At 40.8% G+C, this 20,337-nt stretch overlaps 1 protein-coding gene across 1 annotated transcript in view; it reads left to right on the top strand.

Annotated features, from left to right (window-relative positions):
- Window positions 1-20,337, top strand: part of mycbp2 (MYC binding protein 2) — a 60,982-nt gene that overhangs the window by 3,178 nt on the left and 37,467 nt on the right. The window contains exons 3-19 of the mRNA XM_087169712.1: window positions 4-27; window positions 6,241-6,456; window positions 8,223-8,376; window positions 8,651-8,847; window positions 10,034-10,276; window positions 10,948-11,019; window positions 11,318-11,414; window positions 11,537-11,610; window positions 13,491-13,629; window positions 13,831-13,907; window positions 15,493-15,697; window positions 15,817-15,981; window positions 16,133-16,291; window positions 16,422-16,626; window positions 17,024-17,169; window positions 17,692-17,802; window positions 18,154-18,258. Coding sequence (XP_087025838.1) covers window positions 4-27; window positions 6,241-6,456; window positions 8,223-8,376; window positions 8,651-8,847; window positions 10,034-10,276; window positions 10,948-11,019; window positions 11,318-11,414; window positions 11,537-11,610; window positions 13,491-13,629; window positions 13,831-13,907; window positions 15,493-15,697; window positions 15,817-15,981; window positions 16,133-16,291; window positions 16,422-16,626; window positions 17,024-17,169; window positions 17,692-17,802; window positions 18,154-18,258 — 2,389 coding nt within the window. The remainder of the gene's footprint in view (window positions 1-3; window positions 28-6,240; window positions 6,457-8,222; window positions 8,377-8,650; window positions 8,848-10,033; window positions 10,277-10,947; window positions 11,020-11,317; window positions 11,415-11,536; window positions 11,611-13,490; window positions 13,630-13,830; window positions 13,908-15,492; window positions 15,698-15,816; window positions 15,982-16,132; window positions 16,292-16,421; window positions 16,627-17,023; window positions 17,170-17,691; window positions 17,803-18,153; window positions 18,259-20,337) is intronic.

Raw genomic sequence — 20,337 nt, 5'->3', positions numbered from 1 at the left:
AAGTCAAAAGTCAAATCAAGAACAAAGGTAAGAGATACTTTATTGTCTAAATAAATATCACACAATTCCACAATTCTTCTATGTAATGTCACGATTGCTGTATTTATATGTTTGTTAATAAATATCTTTCAAGGCCAGCGCTACACTGTGCAAGTGCAATGTCAAATCATAAATAGGTGCAATATTCAACATCCATAGTACTACTCAAACTATTTCATATACATAATTAAATGTCTACATGTGGAGTTTTGCTTTTAAAAAACATTAATACAAACATGACTGACAGTTTTAATTTGCAACTGTCAGAGACTTGGTATGCACTGGTTAGTCCTCACAGCTGGTCTGACTTTACTGAATAAATTTAGCAGATTGGAATAGGATTAAAGATGAGGTTAGATTATCTGTAATCTTGAAGGTGTTTGGCAGAATCGTTATTTTCATTGGTGCGTTTGGTCAGGTGCCAGGAAGCTCATCCACACATGAAGCCGGAGAGGTGGATAGACAGAATGTGAGACACATGGGAGTGGCTCTGGCTTGTGCACGATGGCCTGTTGCCGAGCGACCTAATGTGTTCCACATCTCCACGGCAACAGTTGCTGGCCTCCATCTCCTCCATCCAAAGAAGGAACGTAGTCTGTATCAGAGGATGTGGTTGTGTTTTTGCCTCTGCTGTATACTTTGCACAGACAGCGTAGGTTAACTAGTCGATCCCCAAATTGTGTCAACAAACATAATCCACTCAGATTATATTGATTTATCTCTTTGCTGTTTTTCTCAGAGATTGAGGGAGCAGCCTGCTCTTTGGTTGGTCTGTAATATCGTTAGTCAGTGTTTGAATTTAACTTTATTAGACATTTTTTTTCCAGCAGCTTGCAGGCAGTGGGGAGAGTGATGAATGTGATAGTCTTAGAGAAGGACAGAGGCTGCACTACTTTGTCGGCTTTTACCTCAGAACTATTCCTGTCAGGCAATTCAACGTACAGTGGGATAGTCTGTTAAGTTCTCTTCAGGTCGACTTGTTCAGTGAGTTGATGTCGTGGAACATTATCAGATATTATTTTGTAGAGACAGAGAACTGAGTGGTAGGCAAGGCCGGTTGGCTGGCTGGCAGGCAGGCAGGCAGGCAGGCATAAAACCGTGGGTAGTTACACGAGCAGTCATGCTGTATGTGTTGTCCTCACTCTTGCTCTGTCACGCCTCTCACTCCGGCATAGTCAGACAAGAGTGTGATTTCAAAGGGCCTCTTCTCCCCCTTTTGTCTGCTTCTGTGCTTATAAACACGTGAAAGTGGAGTCAGAACAAAAGACAGAGCATAAACACTCATCATCCTAATGAAGAGTGTGAGGTAACGTCTTCTGTTCAGGCAGATGAGTGATTTGCCTTTTTCAACAACTATAATTCTAATAATAAATGGTACAAAAGGATACATTCAGTAAATTAATTATCAAAAATCTACATAGTTCCCTTATAATCTACATAATATCTATAAAATATACTTATACCTTTGCCAGTTTTTTTCAAAACCAATCTGACATACTTCATTAAATAGGCTGGTAGATACTAAGTACCTACTTTATTAAATAAGCCATCCATGTTGTTGTCAGCCTAGCATGAAAGCATGAAACCAGGATTCTGCGCCTTTCTTTGAATTCTGGCAAGTCTGAATCCACAGTATCTGCTACAAATTACACTCTCTACATCTGTTCTGTATCAGCATGACACATCTGAGAGTAAATTTAATATCAACAAGCTTACTTTTCTTTTCATTGTATCAGAATATTCATATTGTAGCATCTGCAAAACATAATTTTTTTTAGAGCTTTATGATTTCTGTTCCAATAAAAGTAGTGCTTGGGACGGATAGGCAGCTAAAACCAGTTAGAAAAAGACTGTGGTCATGATTAAAAGATAGAAATGTGTAATCTGACAGCTAGTATGTGAAGAGATTCAAGCATGGCAGGCTGGTGTTAAAGGGAAGTACTCATGTGCTCATCCACCTACGTGACCTTCATGTCCTTACTTTTTACTGTTCTGTAAAAATGTCACACTACTTCCTTCATTCAAACTGAATATTGCCATTAATTGATCATGCAGAATAGCTGCATATAAATGTAATTTGTTGAAGGCTGAATGGGGTAGGACCTGTAGTGCACAAAAATCTGTGTCTGGATGAATTAGATATGACAGAGAACGATGATGATAATGTGTGTCGTGATAGTAAAATGGCAAAACAAACAGGTCAGCCAAGTAAAATCAAATTGCACTATATATAACCTTTTTAAATAGATGATAAATTAGACAGACTATTTAATACTACTGGTATCTAAATTGTTTGACATTTGTATGCTTTATGTCTAGTAGTCCCAGTTTGTGCCTTTCATGCATTAAATTTGTACATGAATTACATAGCTAAGCCTCCATTTCTCTGAAAGATAAAGCCACATCACCACTTTTTTTTAGCTTTCAGAGAAATGATGCTAAATTGTGTGACTTGAATGTATGGGGATATATGGAGACCAGAGGTAAAACACTGACAAACTGGATTTTGTAGCCAAATGTTGGGACTATGTGAAGACAGTGATTTTTGGTTGTCTATTAAGGATTGTCCTATTCTCCTGGTGATAAAAGATTTACTCATTTGAATTGGTGTTGTAAAGTAACAATAATTCCACTTGAGCCTCTGCGTTGGAAAACCCTTTTTTTTTCATCCTTTCTTATTTATCTGTAAAGCCAGCAAGCTGAAAGGTGTAGATGTCTTAAGTGCGGTCAGGAGCTTCATACCAGCCTTTTCCAAAGCTTTTAAGATGGCCATTAAATCATCAGTGAAGTGCAGACAGAAACACAAAAGAAACCATCAGACGAGCAGCTTGTTGTAGGTTGGTGCTCTTACAAAGTGAAAGGAAAACCACTAAACATCAGCAGATCTCTGGGCTTTGCATACTTGGATTTCCCTTTGCTTATGTACATCATCACATATCTCAAAGGTGTCACTTTTAATCAGAAGTGTCTGGTGTTTTTTTCCAGTTTTAAATGGGAAACTATCAGCTCCAGTGAAATCTGTCAAATGTAATTTAAACTTTCATTGAGAAGACCACGTTTCAGCCGCCTCATGCTCTGCCTACAAGATATAACCTCAGATATGGATCAGATGCAGTGTAACATTTCTGAAATTGGTGATCGTGTTAAAAAGTTAGTCCGCCAAAATTATAAACATCTATCATACACAAACTTAAGGTAAGACAAGACGATTAACCGGTGATTCCGGCTTTAGCTACTTTTGACTCATCCTTTTTGATCTACCTCCCACAATTACTTTACCTTTATGGAAGTACAATACTAAATTATATTACACCTTTTTAAAGCAGAAACACCATAAAATGAGTGAACAAGCATACTGTAAATTCTAAATTATGTGAAGCACCTTAAACCCGGCTCAGCCAATGTCATCCATTTGCAGTGCAGCAGCACAAACAGATTCTGAACCTGTAGTTGCATTCCCTGTGTCATTTATTAGCAAATAAAGTAATATACATCATGACTACATATGTATCTGTTTATGGATCTATTTAGAAAACTGGATACTTTGTTCCAAGATGACGCCCCATCTGCTGGCATCCTGCACACATGAATGGCATGAAATAATTTACTGATACGGCTCTGCTGAACAAATTTTATTGGACTGATTGTATGAAACTCTTGACAATAAAGAGTCATTTCTGTGTAATGTAATTGTCAGTATTTTAAAGCATTTGTAATCTAAACTAACATGTATACAGGAGACCAATCAAATGTTTCAAAATAGGTGATAATGTGATTTCAGAATTTAACAATAGTACCCCCTTATAATATGTAACAGAGACTATTTTTATTATAATAATACCACATTTGTCCTGATAAATATCAGATGGGGAATATTGTATTTCTCCTATTTTTATAAACTTAATACTTTTTACTGCTTCCAAACAATAGAGACAACTAAAACATTGCATGATTAAAAATATTAAACTGTATGATATGAAAAATCTAACACACAGAATCTCACACAGAAAGGTAGGGACCCTCCTGCTACATGTGGTCTGAAAATGCTGAGCCTCCTATCTCAGTACTTTGGTCCTTACACCATCCTTCCTTTTGTTCTGCGGTTATCTCCCAGGAAAACAGTTTTTCCTTCACGTGCTGCATGGCTTTATGTAGCATTTCCATGTTTAAAATTTAAATGCTCTTTCCAGGCATCAGGCTCCTTTGTGAGTGCTGTACAGTCACTCGGTCACAAATGCTACATTAGCAGCAAGGCAGGAGAGCAGTAGACTGTACATTTAGACGAGAGGGGAGCTAATATCCTCCCCAGTGGTTTGAGCTGCGAATGAATGACCCCTCTCCCCAAATAGATGACATCAAACCCTGAGATTGTGATGGCAAAAGCACCGCACTGCAAGAGAGGCACAATCGATCAATATTATTCTCTGGAGGTTAAAAAGGCCGTGCTTGGTGGGATAGGGAAACCTTATCAATTAGTTAGTTTATCAAGTTTCTCTGTGGATTGTAGTTTGTGTAATCATAATGATTATTTGGATGTAAACGCTTAAGCTTTTCTGTAATGGTTTTATTGTCAGTTTTGCCTTATCCAACTCATTTATATCAATGAGAGTTGACTCAATATTACAAACGTCTCTTAGTGTAACGCTGTTCAACAGCACCACAAACTGCAGACTCCAAAATGACCATAAAGTTGCACCAGCACCTCTCCTAAAACAGCTTCAACAAAAAGTAGAGCTGGGTTCAATTCTTAGACAGAGTTTTGAAAATGTTTGTCCATGTTTGATTTTTGCCCAATATTAGTATTTGAGATCAAAACAATATTAATATGTATTTGGTATATGGCTGATATTAATGTTTTTTAACATAATCACTGAACATAAAAAAATAGATTACAATGATGTCTTACATTTAGTGATTGACAACTTTTGACGGAGAAAGGCTGTTTTACTTGCGAAATTTTAACTTGTCAGAGCCCTTTGGAGAACTATGTAATGGTGACATTGTTTCTGTGTTACTGGAAATACATCTTAGCATATATCTGTACTGCAATTTCCCACTACTTAATGGCCAGCATTTACACCAATATCTGTCATAATATATTTTTATTCATATAGCTTAAAATCACGTATTTGTCTCTTTTCTTTGCAACCCACAAAACATACTGTACACTTTATCCGTAGATCCTCAATTCAGAAAGGAAAAAATTCAAGCGAAGGGAGAAACTACAGGAGAGCGAAACATTGGCCAAAAAACATTTGATTTCTCTTGATTTTAACTTGAACACTTTGAATATATAAACTTTATATTTTGTGGTTATATAATATGTTGGGTAAGACATTTTGTAACAGGGAAAGCTGTTGATCTTGAAATGGGTAAACAGTTGCCAAGCCCAGTGTGTACAAAAGTGAGTGTCGTTAGGAGTGAATCCGAAGCAAAATGAGAAGTTATTTAATTCTGCATTTTGTGTCACTGACTAGACATGAGGACAATGACATAACAGACTGTATAAAGACTCGCTGTGTTCAGCTTATTGTATTGTTAAATCATTTAGTTTCAAGGCAAATAGCAAACAGCTAAATTTGGGAACCTGTACGTCAGGAGTTCTCAGATCGTAAAGCCGGTTGAGAAAGTACCCGACTTATTGTGTTCAGTGGGCATGTGCTTTGGTCAGGGATATCAACAGAGGAACTTAACTAACTGCATGACTTATGAACAGTCAAGAGACACAAACCAAAATGAATAAATTATCATAGATAAGGCAGTGGTAACCTGACTTGGAAACAGACAGGAACTAAAATGTGTCACTTTCAGTTTTGTATCAGACCAAAAGTAGCTGCTCTCATGAGAAGTTCCAAAAAGCTGGCAGAAAATGACTCCCCATTAGAGATATCTCAAACTACAGAACTATGGTTTCAGTCACTTTTGTCTTTGTTGTTTTGTTTCATATCCTTTATAGCTGTGTCTTGAAGTTGATGTTAAAAATAGTGTGTCAATAAAATGACAATAAGGCTTACAAAAAGGTGTCTCTTTTCATGAACCAACCTTCGCTTTGAAATTATGCCTACTCACATTAGTGTTTATGAATGAGTATGTGGTGTGCAAAACTGCTTATCGATGCACCAAATCATATTATACATGTGGTTACCAAGAAAATGTTTTGCTGACCTTCCTGACCACCTCCACTCTTGTTTCTTTCCACAGGCTGAGAGTCTAGATGGAGCCCTCTGCGTGCCGGACATCAAGCTGCACAGCAACCCATCTGCGTTCAATGTCTACTGCAATGTGCGGCACTGTGTGCTGGACTGGCAGCAGAGAGAGGCCTCCCTGGCGCTGGCCTCCAGGAGCTCGGTGCAGAGTGGCGACTCAGACAGCGAGGAAGAGGAAGAGTACCGCGAGCCAGCCGTCAAGCTGCCAAAGGTATAGGCGGGGGGGTTGCATTGGCTGCTTACGTGGTAGTAGCAGCGCTTGGTATCAAGGCGAGAGCCAGGCTGTGCTCTTTATCTTAGGGACGCACTGATCCTTTATCTCCCAGGGCTTGTATTTAGGACTCATCATTTTTATTGTTGTGATAATTCACTCGTAACCAGAGGTTTGAAATCCCCATCCTGTGAGGATTGCGGCCTCCCCTGCTCTGTTTCCTCAGCTCCCTCTTTTACTCTGTGCACCTGCTGGTTTATCTCTCTTACTCCATGTCAGGGCCGATATTTTCTAATTCAATATTCAGATAAAATTTAATTAAAATGCACTTTCACACAGACCTATTACATGGCTTATTATTTATATCAGTAAACTCAGCTATTGATATTTTCTTTGATTACTTAAAATACAGGAAACTAGCAAGCCACGATGAACAGGAAAATTACAACACAAAAGCAGATGAGAAGCAAGGCATCGTATAATATTGTCTGGCTCAACACTATAAATTTCTAAATTAAGGGATAAAGTTAACATTGTTTGCTGACTTTGTGAAAGGCTATGGCCTTATAGTACCACAATAACAAATCTAGTAGTGGTTAGCATGACATCTAAGTGAGGCAGCAGGGGTGACATAAGTGAACTGAACATCAGTTTTACAAATAAGGATTAGGCTGCAGAGATGCCTTCAACTTACATGAATTATGCCCCTCTTTTCTTTGTCTGTCGTGCACTCTGTTGCTGCTTTAAAGGGCTCAAAACAGGACAAACCTTCCTACAGTATGACAGCACAGCTTTTGAACAGTGTTTGTGGTGTACATGTCTGTTTGGAATATTGTATGTTGATTGAGGCTGATCAACTTGTGATGTATGCCTGCTGCACATATTGGTTATCAGGTGAATACTGAGATGTCACAGATGGTTAGGGGTTAAGGCTCTATCCATTTTATCCTCTTTCAGGCAAATTAAAATTGCTAATGATAATTTTGGGGGATTTAGTTTTAATTCCAGTTTAATAACAATGTCTAACAAGCCATATGTTGAGGATCTTGTGTGTGTTTCAAAAGGGTAGCAAGCACTAACAGAGTGCCTGTAAGTGTCATTTGGTCTGTTACATAATTTAAATCTAATGCGTTTAAAGATGTAGCATAACCTGTCTGTTAACCTACTATATGTTTGAATATCTTGTACTTGTCTTGCTATATCCTTTCTAGTTGGGATGATCTTATCTGTGTTTATCTGTTCCATTGTACTTTTTAGAAAATGAGGTATACACTGAAGCTAAGCTTTCTTCTGATAGTTCTTCCCTGAGATAGGTGGGAACATTGGATCATTATTTGAGAGGGAGAGAGAGGGAGAGGAAGAGAGAGAGAGAGAGAAAGAGAGAGAGACTTTTCTAGGCCAAAGTCCTTCGCCTGCCTCCCCTCTCCAAACACTTAAGTGGGTCTGTCATTATACACAATGTTAACAGTGTATGTTGAAGTCAGTGGTAGTAACTGTACTGTGGGCCCCTGGATATATGCATGTTGTTTTTTTACTGTAGGATGACCATTCACCATGCTATTAAAAGAAAACATCCACTCCAAGCTTCTGTTTATCAGTTCTGTTTTGTTACAGCACTTCCATGCATCCACATCTATGCACAGTGTCAGCATGTTTCACCTTCATTTGCTGCATAAACTGTAATCACAGCTAGTCTAGCTGGCTGTGGAATTCCAGCATGGTGTTTATTAGCTCATAGAAATGTGTTTCTTTCTGTGTGTCCGCAGATCATTGGCATTGGCCTGTGTGGGGTATTTGAGCTGATAAAAGAGACTAGGTTCTCTCACCCTTCACTGTGCCTGCGCAGCCTGCAAGCCTTGTTGGACATGCTGCAGGGACAACAGCCTGAGGGTTTCCAGACTGAGCCCCCGGATGTGCTAGGTGAGGCTGAAAAAGGTTTTATTAGGTGTATGTGTACAATTTAATGTAATCCAGTGCAATAGCCCTGTAACAAATCTTGTTTGTGAAGCTTAAAAGTTAAATTCACCAAGTCAGACATATGGTGATGCGACTTCATGACCATTTTTGAGGCCATAGTTAGTCGCAGTGTCTTATTGGCCCACGTTATAGTTAAAATTCAGCATGATTGACATACACATTTTTCTTTTTTCACAAATGTCTAACCTCCCTCTCCATCCCTCGTATGCTTCCTCAGAGTCTCTTTTCCAGTTGTTGTTGGAGACAACAGTCCGGAGCACAGGGCCCAATGACCCGACAGGACAGGCCATCACTGCCTTGTCCTGCGCCTGCCTCTTCAGTCTGGTGGTGGCCTGGGGCGACACTGGCAAAATCCTGCAGGCCGTGTCTGCCATCCTCACCAACAATGGCAGCCATGCCTGTCAGACGATACAGGTATTTAACCAATTTAAATCAATTACACTGCAATTGGCAATTTGCCTGCATATTTGTATTCGTTCTTGTGATGCTAGGCCTTGCTGTCACAAGTTACTATGGATAATCAGATGTCATCATCTCATTTTTGTACTGATCACCTATTCAGATCACTATCTTACACTGAACAAACATCTTTATCTTGGAACAGGCATTCCAGCTGATCCTGTTGGTTGTTTTCAGTGAAGCAAAAGTTGGAATTACATTGGTCTTACATATCAATTGAATTTGAATTGTTATGTTTTCTAAACCACCTCCATAAGGAAATGTGGACCTTTCTATTATCCATTCATGTTTTTCCTTCAGATTAGTCAAAATGCTTTAGATCACCATAGTGCCTTTTGGGTGGATAAAGTAACCTCTGGCTCCTCCAGGCATTTCCTTTGAGCAGAGAGACTCAGAGCAGTGTCTGGACAGCACAAATTAAGTTTCTGAAAATGTCAAGCCGCTCTGATTCTCCTGTTTGATTATGTTACCCTGCCTACATTCTTCCGACAATTAGCTGGTCTTCTGTTTGCTTGGTTCTCCAGTTTGTCCTCTCTCTCCTCCCTCTCCTCTCTTTGTTTATTACTCTTTGCCTCTGCTTCATATCAAAACTGCTGCTGCAAAATGTTGGGAGAAACTTGAACCATAACTACTTAATTTAATTATGTTTGTGGGCTTTGTGACCATAAAATGTTTCACCTGTACCTGCATCAAATTCCTACACATGACCAGGGTGGTACAGGGACTTTTTTCACACATTTCATCCCCCACAGACAGAGACCTGTGTGCTCTTTTTCCTAGTTCGTCATCTTTTAGGCATTGACTGGACTGTGAGTCATCATAATGGCAGGCAGACTAGAGGGGGAAGTGTGGGCTTGCGTGTTGTACACAGTCTGTGTTTGTGTTTATTTGCATGTGTGTGAATGGTGAGATCAGTGGTGTGTGTAATAGCTGCCATGGAAATGATGGGAATGTGTGTGAAAATGTATTCAGGCAGAATGAGAAGAGGGCAAAATGCGCAGGTAACCACAGCCCCAGTCACTAATAAAACTATTTAATTCAATCAGCAATAGAGAATTTAATTCACAATTACACCCCATTACATCACATTAGAGGTGTGTGGTTTTTTCAGCAGCCTCTCTGTCTTCTTAAATCTCACCAGGTGCCCACCATACTGAACGCACTACAGAGGAGTGTACAGGCTGTCCTGGTGGGAAAGATTCAAATTCAGGATTGGTTTGGGAACGGCATTAAACGCGCTGCCCTGATGAACAAGTGGATCCTGAAAGAGGTGGTGATTGACGAGGACGAGCGCTGTCTTCTGCAGACTGATGGCTCCTTCCTGTACTTGCTCTGCAAGGATGGGCTCTACAAAGTGGGCTCTGGATACAGTGGCACTGTCAGGGTATGTAACACTTACAGCTGCATGTCGGCACTGTCCAGTGATAGCACATACAGTATATCCCAATTTGGTGATTTTTCAGATAAAGTGAAGGATTAAGTGTTCCTTTCGTGGGTTGAGAAGATTCTTTTAATTCTTAGGAAAAATAAACCATGAAAAACCCATTAGATTATCTGAAGAATGCAGAGTCACAAAGCTTAAAACAAGGCTGTTTTTCTTAAGTTATAGTTGACGTTTTGGAGATGCATGGTTTTCACAGTTGTCTGATATGTGCAAGAAAGAGGTGCATGTCTAGCAGTATCTCTCTATATGAGACATTATGTTAAAGATGGAATTGACTTTATTTTATACATGATCATGTGATGAAATTAAGTTTAAACATGAAGGCACCATACAGTATACAGTATAAGCCTATTTGAGATTTAGGTGAACTAAGCATTCCATAATTGTATATAAATAGGAGCTAATTATTATTTTTATGTGAATGTGAGTAGTAGAGAACTGTGACACTAGAGAGCCACAATGCTACTTTAAAACAGGAAGCTCTCCTGCTTTAAAGAGGTTGATGACTTTGATGGGTCTTAAATAAAACACCAATGTTTCATCTGCCAACATTAAATGAAGGCTTGTCAGTGTTTGTGATTGTCTGCTCATGTGTCATCAATGCCCCACAGGGCCACGTGTACAACTCCACATCTCGAATCAGGAATCGAAAGGAGAAGAGATCATGGCTGGGCTTTGCTCAGGTAGGTAGTGGAGCTTTGATCAAGATGCTCCTCACGTTTGATCACATTTAGACTTTGAGTTGATCTCCATGTGAATTAAGTGATTTTGGTTGAAGTCGACCCAAAAGTCTGTAAACTTTGTTTTTAAAACTTCTGATGTGTTGTCCTTAAAGAGTGTGACGTCGATGAAAGTATAAATTAAATTAAAATTGCTGAAGAACACAGTCATCTTTATCCGTCCAAGTTTGCTGTAGGGCTTATATTAGGGAAAGCCCTTTCTGATTGCAGATTAGCAGTGATGTTTGTGTTGTATCTTCAGGGGTACTTGTTGTATCGAGACACAAGTAACCACAGTATGTCGGCCATCAAGATCAACCCTGAGACTCTGGAGCATGAGGGGACTGTCACCATGCCAGGTGCTGATAAAACACTTTAAAAAACAAAAAAACAAAACAAAAAAAAAAACACCTCATGGGGGTTAAGTCGTCAAAACTGCAACTAACAAAATTGTCAAAATATATTCACTGTCACTTTGCAGGCCAACACTCAGATGGACAGAACATCATCTTCACAGATGGAGAGTACATCAACCAGATCGCAGCCTGCAAAGATGTAAGTTTAATGTTCTGGCTAAAGTTTAAACATTTAAGTGTGAAATTTTAAATTGAATCAGTTTCAGTGAGGTGAGTCCTCAGTGTGCTCAGGAGTTCCCCCAAATGTGGAACAGAAACCACAAAACACCTGAGCTGTACTGCCCATGTCCCCTGGAAACACGGTTGGAGGGAGCTGACTGTATTATGCAATTACTGTATGTGCTTGCGTAGTGTTTTAAGATTATAGTGCTGTTAAATTCCCTGCTGCAGTCTGCAGTATGTGAGCAAGGTTTTAAAAGTCTCACTTGGTCATTGACTTGCTGCGTCACAGTGGTTAAGTTACAGAGTGATAGATACAATCGCAAAGAGACGTGTTTGTCAGCATTTGTGAGCAGTTTCCCTTCTTACTTAGTGTGAAAGAGATGCAGAGATCGTGATGGTACATGGTCGTCTTCTCAGTTGTTTGTACCCATCAGTGCAATCAAATTCTCTTCAGTTCATCATTTTTTTTTTAAATCTTTTTTTAGCTTGAGCAACTGAGCAAGTTCTCTTTTTTTAATATGTGCTGTTTCTGTCTTGAAAACCAACTCTTTTGTTTGTTAAAATGAGGGTAGCTGTTCTGTCACTTCCCCGGCTGCAGAGGCTCCAGCCTCTCTTTGAAGGAGCCTCAGCTGATCAGCATCTGTGCCACACAGGGGTGTGTAGCTCTGTATGGGTGTATATTTGTGCGTTTGCATTGTGTATATGTGGGCGTGGCAGTGAGGGCAGTGGGACCACATGTGGGTATTCTCCAGAGAGCTTAATCTCACAAACAGTCATCTGCATAAGCACTCTAATGTGGATGGGGGATGGGAAGATGTGAAATCCACATATATGCCGTTGCAACTAGCCCTCCTCCCGAGTAGCAGTTTCTAGGCTAATCAAAGGGGGTGGGATACTGTATTGGGGGGTGGGGGCATCCTCAGAAGCTGCATGCATTTTTAGTGAGCAGGCAGCAAATGCAATCACTGCACAGACCACTTACAGCTGAGGAAAACCACAAGAGACACACATACAATGTAGGGGGTTCAGATGCTGGGAAGAAGAGGAAGAAGATAATGTGGGTAAACTATAGGAGGTCAAGGAAATAGTCAGAGGAAGAAGGTAACATGTAGGGAGGCAATGTCAGGGGGGTAGGACTGGCCAGAGGATAAAGGCGCTTATTTAATGAGTTGAGTGGCACATGTGCACTGCTCTGTAGGAATCAAAGCACAATAGATGAGTTTGTCATCATTACCACACAGTGGAAACCAGACCATCCACACGCTACCCTTCATCCCTTTTTTATATCCCTGTTGTCTCCCAATTATTTTTTCCCGTTGTGGTCCTCTCTATACTGGGTTTCTTTCCTGTAAATTGTCCCTTTCATCCACATCCCCTGCCGTTTGACTAACCTACATGAGTGTGTGGGTTGAATGTAAGGCCTAGTTGTAATGTCTTGCCTCATCCCCCACTGTACCAAAACACACACATGCACTTGTGGCCAGTTACACATGCGTAGTCGAAGTATTGTGTCCACTGCATTTCTCCAACAAACACTGTAACTTAAAAAAATATGTTGACGTTTTGGGAAATATGCTTACTTGCTTTCTTGCCACCCTCATGTATATACTGTAAATATTCATATTGAGTGTGCATACATGTAAATGGTGTTGATCTTCTCGTCTCACTCTTGGCAAGAAAGCGTATTAGATTCATTTTGATGGTGACATTCAGTGAGCTGCAGCAGGGATATATTTTCATTAAATCAGGGGCTTGTTGTGTCCTAAAGCTGTTAAATTGACTCTGAATTCCACTCTGTGGCAATGTGGAGTTGTGAAACTAAACAGTGTTTCCTCTTGTTGGCCCGGACTCCTGCAGGATGGTTTTGTGGTGCGGATCTATACTATGAGTTCAGACCCGGCCCTGCAGCAGGAACTGCAGCTGAAGCTGGCAAGGAAGTGTCTGCACGCCTGCGGCATCTCGCTCTTTGACCTCGAGAAGGATCTGCACATCATCAGTAAGTGATATAAACTGTTCTAATATCTGCATGTTGTCTGTACACCTGCTTCAGGCACTTTAAACTGTGTGTGTCCACAAGGTCACAAATTTGTCAGAAGTTATTCAAAACACAGAGGAATAAAAAAAGAAAAGAAAAAGAAGCACTTTCCTACCTTGTCTCCTTGTGTGTTTGGACCTTAACAGTGTGTTATTCTCTCAGGCACAGGCTTTGATGAAGAGGCAGCATTGCTTGGAGCAGGCAGGGAGTTCGCTCTGATGAAAACCGCCTCGGGAAAGGTGAGAATGAAAATCTGATCTGGTGGCGTCCCCAAAATGTAAAAAAAAAAAAAGAAAGAAAAAAAAAAAAAGAAAGTTGGAACAGGTTCAACTGCTGAGCTCTCAACAACTTTTGTCTCGTTAATGACAGACCAGGCGCTTCAGAGGGTGAAACTGGGGAAAAAAGCTCTGAATTAATATTGTTTCTTCATGTGTTTTGTCCTTCTATGTCACACTGGCCACATGAAGCCCATCGGACAAAATTAACATTTCCCTTAGTCCATGACATCTGTATGTAGTTAGCTATAGTCAGATTTTCCAAAGATCAAGTTGTACTAAAGGCTAACAATAAGACATGTCCTCTTGTTTTGGAAAAAGTTGGTGGCTCTCTTAGGTAAGTTGTCTTTAAATAATACAGAAGGATGGAACTGTGTCTTTTGGATATCTGATGGTCTTTTTATAAACTCTTGTTACTGGTTATATACACACTGACCTTAGAAAGTGACATCCCTGCTTAAATAACTGGAAGTGATTAGAGTATTTCACCCAGCTAAGCAGTGGCTCTGACCCGTAGTGTGATGTCCACTTCCAGGAAGAAGTACCAGGGCTCACTGCAGCTTTCTATGTTTATGAACTTATACAAGAGTATAACCAAACATGAAATAATAGATTTTACTAGATTATATATGATAGCAACACATTTTTATAAAGCTAGAGTAAACGGCATAGATATTATGTTTGCGTCTGTATACAGAGGCTGAGGAAATACTACTTAAACTGTTAGACTGCAGGGTTTTTTGTATTCTTTGTAATCAAGCAAAGCCGGCCCAATCACAATGCTGTGTTGAAGAGGATATTTCACATTTTTATGCAGACTGTCTTAAGTCGGACGAGAATGCTAACTATGTTGATTGTTGGGGTGTGTGGAGGGTGTGGTTGTGTGTGTGTCAGTACTTAAGGTGTGGTGCAGCGTGCTTCTTTTGTAGATAGCAGTTCAGGGCAGTTGCCTGTTGCACATTTCTGTGTCTGTGTAGAAGCCTAATCTCACAGCACACTTTATCTACAGATTACCCTAACCCAGACCAGCTGGATGGGTAAAAATAGGAGCAGCTGACCTGTGTCTTGGCACAAAGGTCACTCATCACTTGGACTGGACATTGTGCCGGGCATGTGATATTGCTGACAAACACCAAAGGCCCACTGTTTATTTCTTACAAGCCACTGCTCTTTATGAATGGGTTGTTGTTGGAATTGCGTAATTTGCAAAGTGAATGTCAGTTGATTTGAGCCATAAAAATTCATTCACCTCCAGCAGCAGCCGTTGTACATGTATCGTCACAGGTTGCCTCTGCTGTTTGAATACATAAAATATACACGTGTTAAGGCTGTGTCCATACTGACATAGGAGTGACACGACAGGATTGTGGCTAAAAACACAGGGCTGTCCGAGAAAAAAAGTTAATCCCGGCTCTACCTTTGCTACAGCACAGTTCAACAAGTACATAGAGTTCATCCTGCTCTTCTCAATAATTGTCACTATTAGAGAATTTGTTAGTATAGAACTGGTTTCTCTCTTTCACTGTGTTTAAACCACCTCTTTTCACAGATCTACTACACGGGGAAGTATCAGAGCCTGGGTATAAAGCAGGGTGGCCCGTCAGCAGGAAAATGGGTGGAACTGCCCGTTACCAAGTCTCCTAAGATCATTCAGTTCTCAGTCGGCCATGATGGTTCTCATGCACTGCTAGTAGCCGAAGACGGAAGTGTTTTCTTTACAGGTTCTGCCAGCAAGGGAGAGGATGGAGAGTCCAGTAAGCCGATTTCAAACGGTCAACAAAAATTAAGCACTTTATTCAACCTTCATTAAACACAGAATCAAAGCCTCCTCAGCTGCAGTTCTAAAGGTGATGTGTGCTATTTTCCTTTTCAGCTAAAAGTCGCAGGCAGCCAAAGCCGTATAAGCCCAAGAAGATGATCAAACTAGAGACCAAGACAGCAGTGTACACAGCGTGCAACAATGGCAGCAGCAGCATTGTCACCAAGGATGGAGAGCTCTACATGTTTGGCAAAGATGCCATTTACAGTGACAGTACCTGTGAGTTGACTGGGACAGGGCTATTTTCAAATTCTCAGCTCATTGTCTACATTTCTTTGATAGAGACAGATTAAAGATTTTTTTTTAAGAACAAACATTTATTTGTCTATAAAGATATCTCTGTTTGAAACAACTTCTTTCCTCTCCACAGGCCAGGTGACTGACCTGAAAGGTCACTTTGTAACTCAGGTTGCCATGGGAAAGGCCCATACATGTGTCCTGACCAAGAGTGGTGAAGTATGGACATTTGGTGTGAATAACAAGGGCCAATGTGGCAGAGACACTGGAGCCATGAGCCAGACAGGGAAAGGTGAGGAAATGTAACAAGACAAAAAAACAAATACACATAGCAATATATATTATGTCTTACATATATGTACCATGGCTTTGTACTACACTTATTCCATTGCCTTGCATGTTGGTGTGTATGCTTGGTGTAGCGTTTGGTGTGGAGAGCATGGCCACAGCCATGGATGAAGACCTGGAGGACGAGCTGGAGGAGAAAGAAGAGAAGAGCATGATGTGCCAGCCAGGCATGCACAAGTGGAAGCTGGACCAGTGCATGGTCTGCACGGTATGTGGAGACTGCACTGGCTACGGTGCCAGCTGTGTCAGCAGTGGACGGCCAGACAGAGTACCAGGAGGGTAAGATGACACACACAAACCGTGGAAGGGTTAATATGGGCATTAGGGGGCGTCGTGTAGCGTAGTGGTTTTATCAGGCGCCCCATGTGTAGAGGCTACAGTCCTCGCTGCAGTCGGCCCCGGTTCGAATCCCGCATCGGACGGCCTTTCACTGCATGTCATTCCCCCTATCTCTGCCTCCCCGTTTCCTGTCACTCTCCACTGTGCTGTCCATTAAAGGCATAAAAGCCCAAAAAAATATACTTAAAAAAAAAATAAAAAAAAAATATGGGCATTAGTATTTGTACTGGACTTGTGTTTATCAAATAGTAAGTACTGTCTAAAGTCATGCAAATGCTTATCTGATCTGAATATCATAATTTGAATATTACGTTTGTGTGTATTTGTTTGTGACCAGTATCTGTGGCTGTGGGTCTGGAGAGTCTGGCTGCTCAGCGTGTGGCTGTTGCAAGGCCTGTGCCAGGGAGCTTGATGGTCAGGAGGCCAGACAGAGGGGCATCTTTGATGCTGTGAAGGAGATGATTCCGCTGGACCTGCTGCTAGGTATCACGTTTCCCCTGTTTTGCTCTGTCATTCATACAACATTTACATCTCATCTGTGTTACCACTTCCATTCCATGTTTACATTTTACTCAAAACCACAATGTCTGATAAGTCATATGCATGTTAAAATCTCAATCATCTACCTGTGGCCGATATTGATATAACACTTTTAGGTGGTTGGCAGTATCTTGGATCCTCCATAACTGATCAGAATAAATGACTGAATGAATGTCTTGAGCAGGGATGTGTGTAAGCTATATATCCTTCTGAGCTGTGCCAGCGCGCTGCTTATACTGCACATATCACACTGTCTTGCATTTGCTTGGATGCAGTGTTTCACAAACCTTTCGTCACTCGTCCTTCATTTTATTGTTGTGTTGTGCAGAGTCATTGCTTCTCCATCACCTCTCTCCATCATTCATTGATGTGTGTCTTGTTTTGTTCTGCTCTGCTCTGTCTTCCCTCCTCCTCCTCCTGCGTCCTGTCTGGGCTGCGTATACCCGGGGCCTTTTGTGTTTTCAGCTGTGCCTGTCCCTCCCCCTCCAGGAGTGAACATCGAGGAACACATTCAGATCCGTCAGGAGGAGAAACGACAGAGGATCAACCGCCGGCACAGGCTGGAGGAGGGCAGAGGTATGGATCAGGGCTAGAAAGAATGGGACTATGTTAAGGGAAGAGCTGTGTGGTTTTTTTGGCTTTAGCAAGTTAAGATTTCTGTGGTAGACCATTCAACATAGGCACAGTGAGAAGGTGGGAGTGGGGGTTAATGAATAGGGTGAAGATAACAATATACCCATCCTGTTCAGTTTGAAATAACTTTCAGGTGCTGTGTGAGCTTGGGTGTTGTGCCTTGGTGAATTCCCCCTTGCTGGTGTCTTTTATAATTTTTTAAGTGTGTGTGTATTGTTGTGGTGTAGTATTTTCATGTGTTCTTTCCCATTTGTGAGCATTGTGCATGCATGTGAAAGTTTCTTTCTCCCCCAGGCCCCCTTGTTTTTCCTGGTCCCATTTTTATGAACCAGCGTGAGCAGGCCCTAGCCAGAATAAGACCCCTTCAGGCACTAAGGCATAAACGGGACAAGCACAAAGGTACTACGGTCTTCACTAACTCAACGGGTGCAGAGACACCCCTTTGACTCATCTCCCAATCTGGCTGTCCCGCCCACCTCCTCTCTCACTCTCTGAAGGCAGGACTCTTGCGTACTCACCAGGTCTAATGGTAACAAACAATGTAGCCTCTTGGCAAAAAGAACTCACTGTGACTCACAGTGGAGAAATGACTGAGCCTTTAGATTAGGTTAAAGTCCAGATTCTCTTCAACAGGCTGGTTCCCTTCTGGATTTGATTATTGTATGTTGTGTTATATTCATTTAGGAAGGAAGGAACTGAGGTATAATAAAGATTTGGTCTGTTAAGCTAATTCATTTTTCTGGTTTAACAGTTCTAATCCTCAGTGGAGGATGACTACTCTGCCCACTGCCGTTGTTTAGACCTAAATATAAACCAATGTCCTTGTCTAACTGGATTTACCGTCACTCCCATAGCAGCTGATTTGTCACTTTGCGTGTCCAACTGCAGCATTACAAGCAGGGAAAATAGCATAGCTGACAAACATGAAACACAAGGAAGGAAGAAGAGTTATTACCTTGACATATTTTAGAAGCATCTCATGGAAATCGCTTAGAAATCACTCACAGACTCAAACATCTAAACATCCATTGACAGAAAGCTTTTCAGGCACTTTACCATCAGACAAGTGAGTGTGTATGTAAATCGCCTAGAGAAATAGTCATTTCTGTGAAGTGAAGTTTCAACCAATAAACATGATTTCAGTAATTCCTACATGAATTATTCAAATATTGAGCAGAAAAGACAGAGCAGAGACATCCTATATTTCTAGTTTTCTCATCGTTGGTTTCTTTTGGTCTCTGATCTCAGCCCCCTTTTTTCTTTGGAAAAACAAAATGTGGTTGTGAAGGAGCATTTTTCTTTGCTTTCTAAAAATAACAAGGACACATAACACCTTGATTTAGCCTTGTGAATCCTATTATTATTATTAGTAGTAGTAGGAATCTGCTTGAGTTAACATATAAAATGAGTAAAATATAAAATGTCAGACACACAAAGAATAGCTATAAAAATGAAAAAGGTGCAGTATCAAAAGCTGCTGTTATTTTTGTGCATATCAGCAGGTCTACATTTTCTCCATCTCAACTGCTGCTGTTACTTTTCTTGCTGATAGGTGGCGCAGGTTGGTCTGACACTGTAGTTGGATGCTTTTGGCTGGGGCTGATGTTTGATGACTAGCTTCAATGACAATGTGCCCTTGTTGAATGTTTCCTGAACATGTACATGTTTGAAAACCTTCTCAATACAAACTCATTGTAAAAGATAAATGGCTTGTTCTAATGTCCCACTGTTAAATGGGAAAGAATGACGCCACAGTGTATGTTATTTCAGAGCAGCAGTGGTTTCCACTTTAATGTCAGTTAGGAAATTGAGGCTGTTAATTTGCTGATTTACTGTCCTTTCATTGTGATTGATGCACACTTGTAAGTCTATGTTATTTGGAGTACCTCCCCTGAGCATACCTCTTCATGGTTTTACCCTCATGGAGAGGAATGCTTACTCCAAATCCCCCCACCCCCCACCCCACCCCCCCAACCTCCAATATTTGTGTTCCTGTTTAGGCACATCTTTTTTGTGCTTTAGATGTCACTTAAGAGCACTATGTGTACTCATCAACATTGAGAGTCGTTTACATGGGCTAAACTTTCAACCCTATCCTATGAATCTTTGGGCCATGAGTCAGTCAATACTCATTTTACATTTCCTGTGAAGTTCAAATATTGAAATCTAAAGCTGTCATCTCATCTGGCTGGCCTCAGTAACAGAGGTACACCACAATGAGCTGGTTCCTGGTCCAAAAAGGTATTGACAGTCATTATATTTACTGTAATGCATTGGTCTCTATCCAACTTCTTCCACTCACACACCACAACTGTGACCTCTTAGACAGGGCTCTGGGTAAACCAGATTTCCTCGGATGTTTAAAAGAAACCAAATTATTTATGAAATAAACAATCCGTCCGTCTGTAATGGGACTGGTTGTCAAAAGCCTTTCTGTTTCAGAGGTTTTGTTCCCTCCTTTCTATTTCGGCATGCCCC

Source organism: Seriola lalandi, unplaced genomic scaffold (genome assembly GCF_002814215.2).
Source record: "Seriola lalandi dorsalis isolate HSWRI2012SDOR001 ecotype SW California unplaced genomic scaffold, Sedor1 jcf7180002054908, whole genome shotgun sequence".
Lineage (NCBI taxonomy): Eukaryota > Metazoa > Chordata > Actinopteri > Carangiformes > Carangidae > Seriola > Seriola lalandi.
The sequence above is the reverse complement of the archived record's forward strand: the minus strand, read 5'-3'. Positions and strand labels throughout refer to the sequence as shown.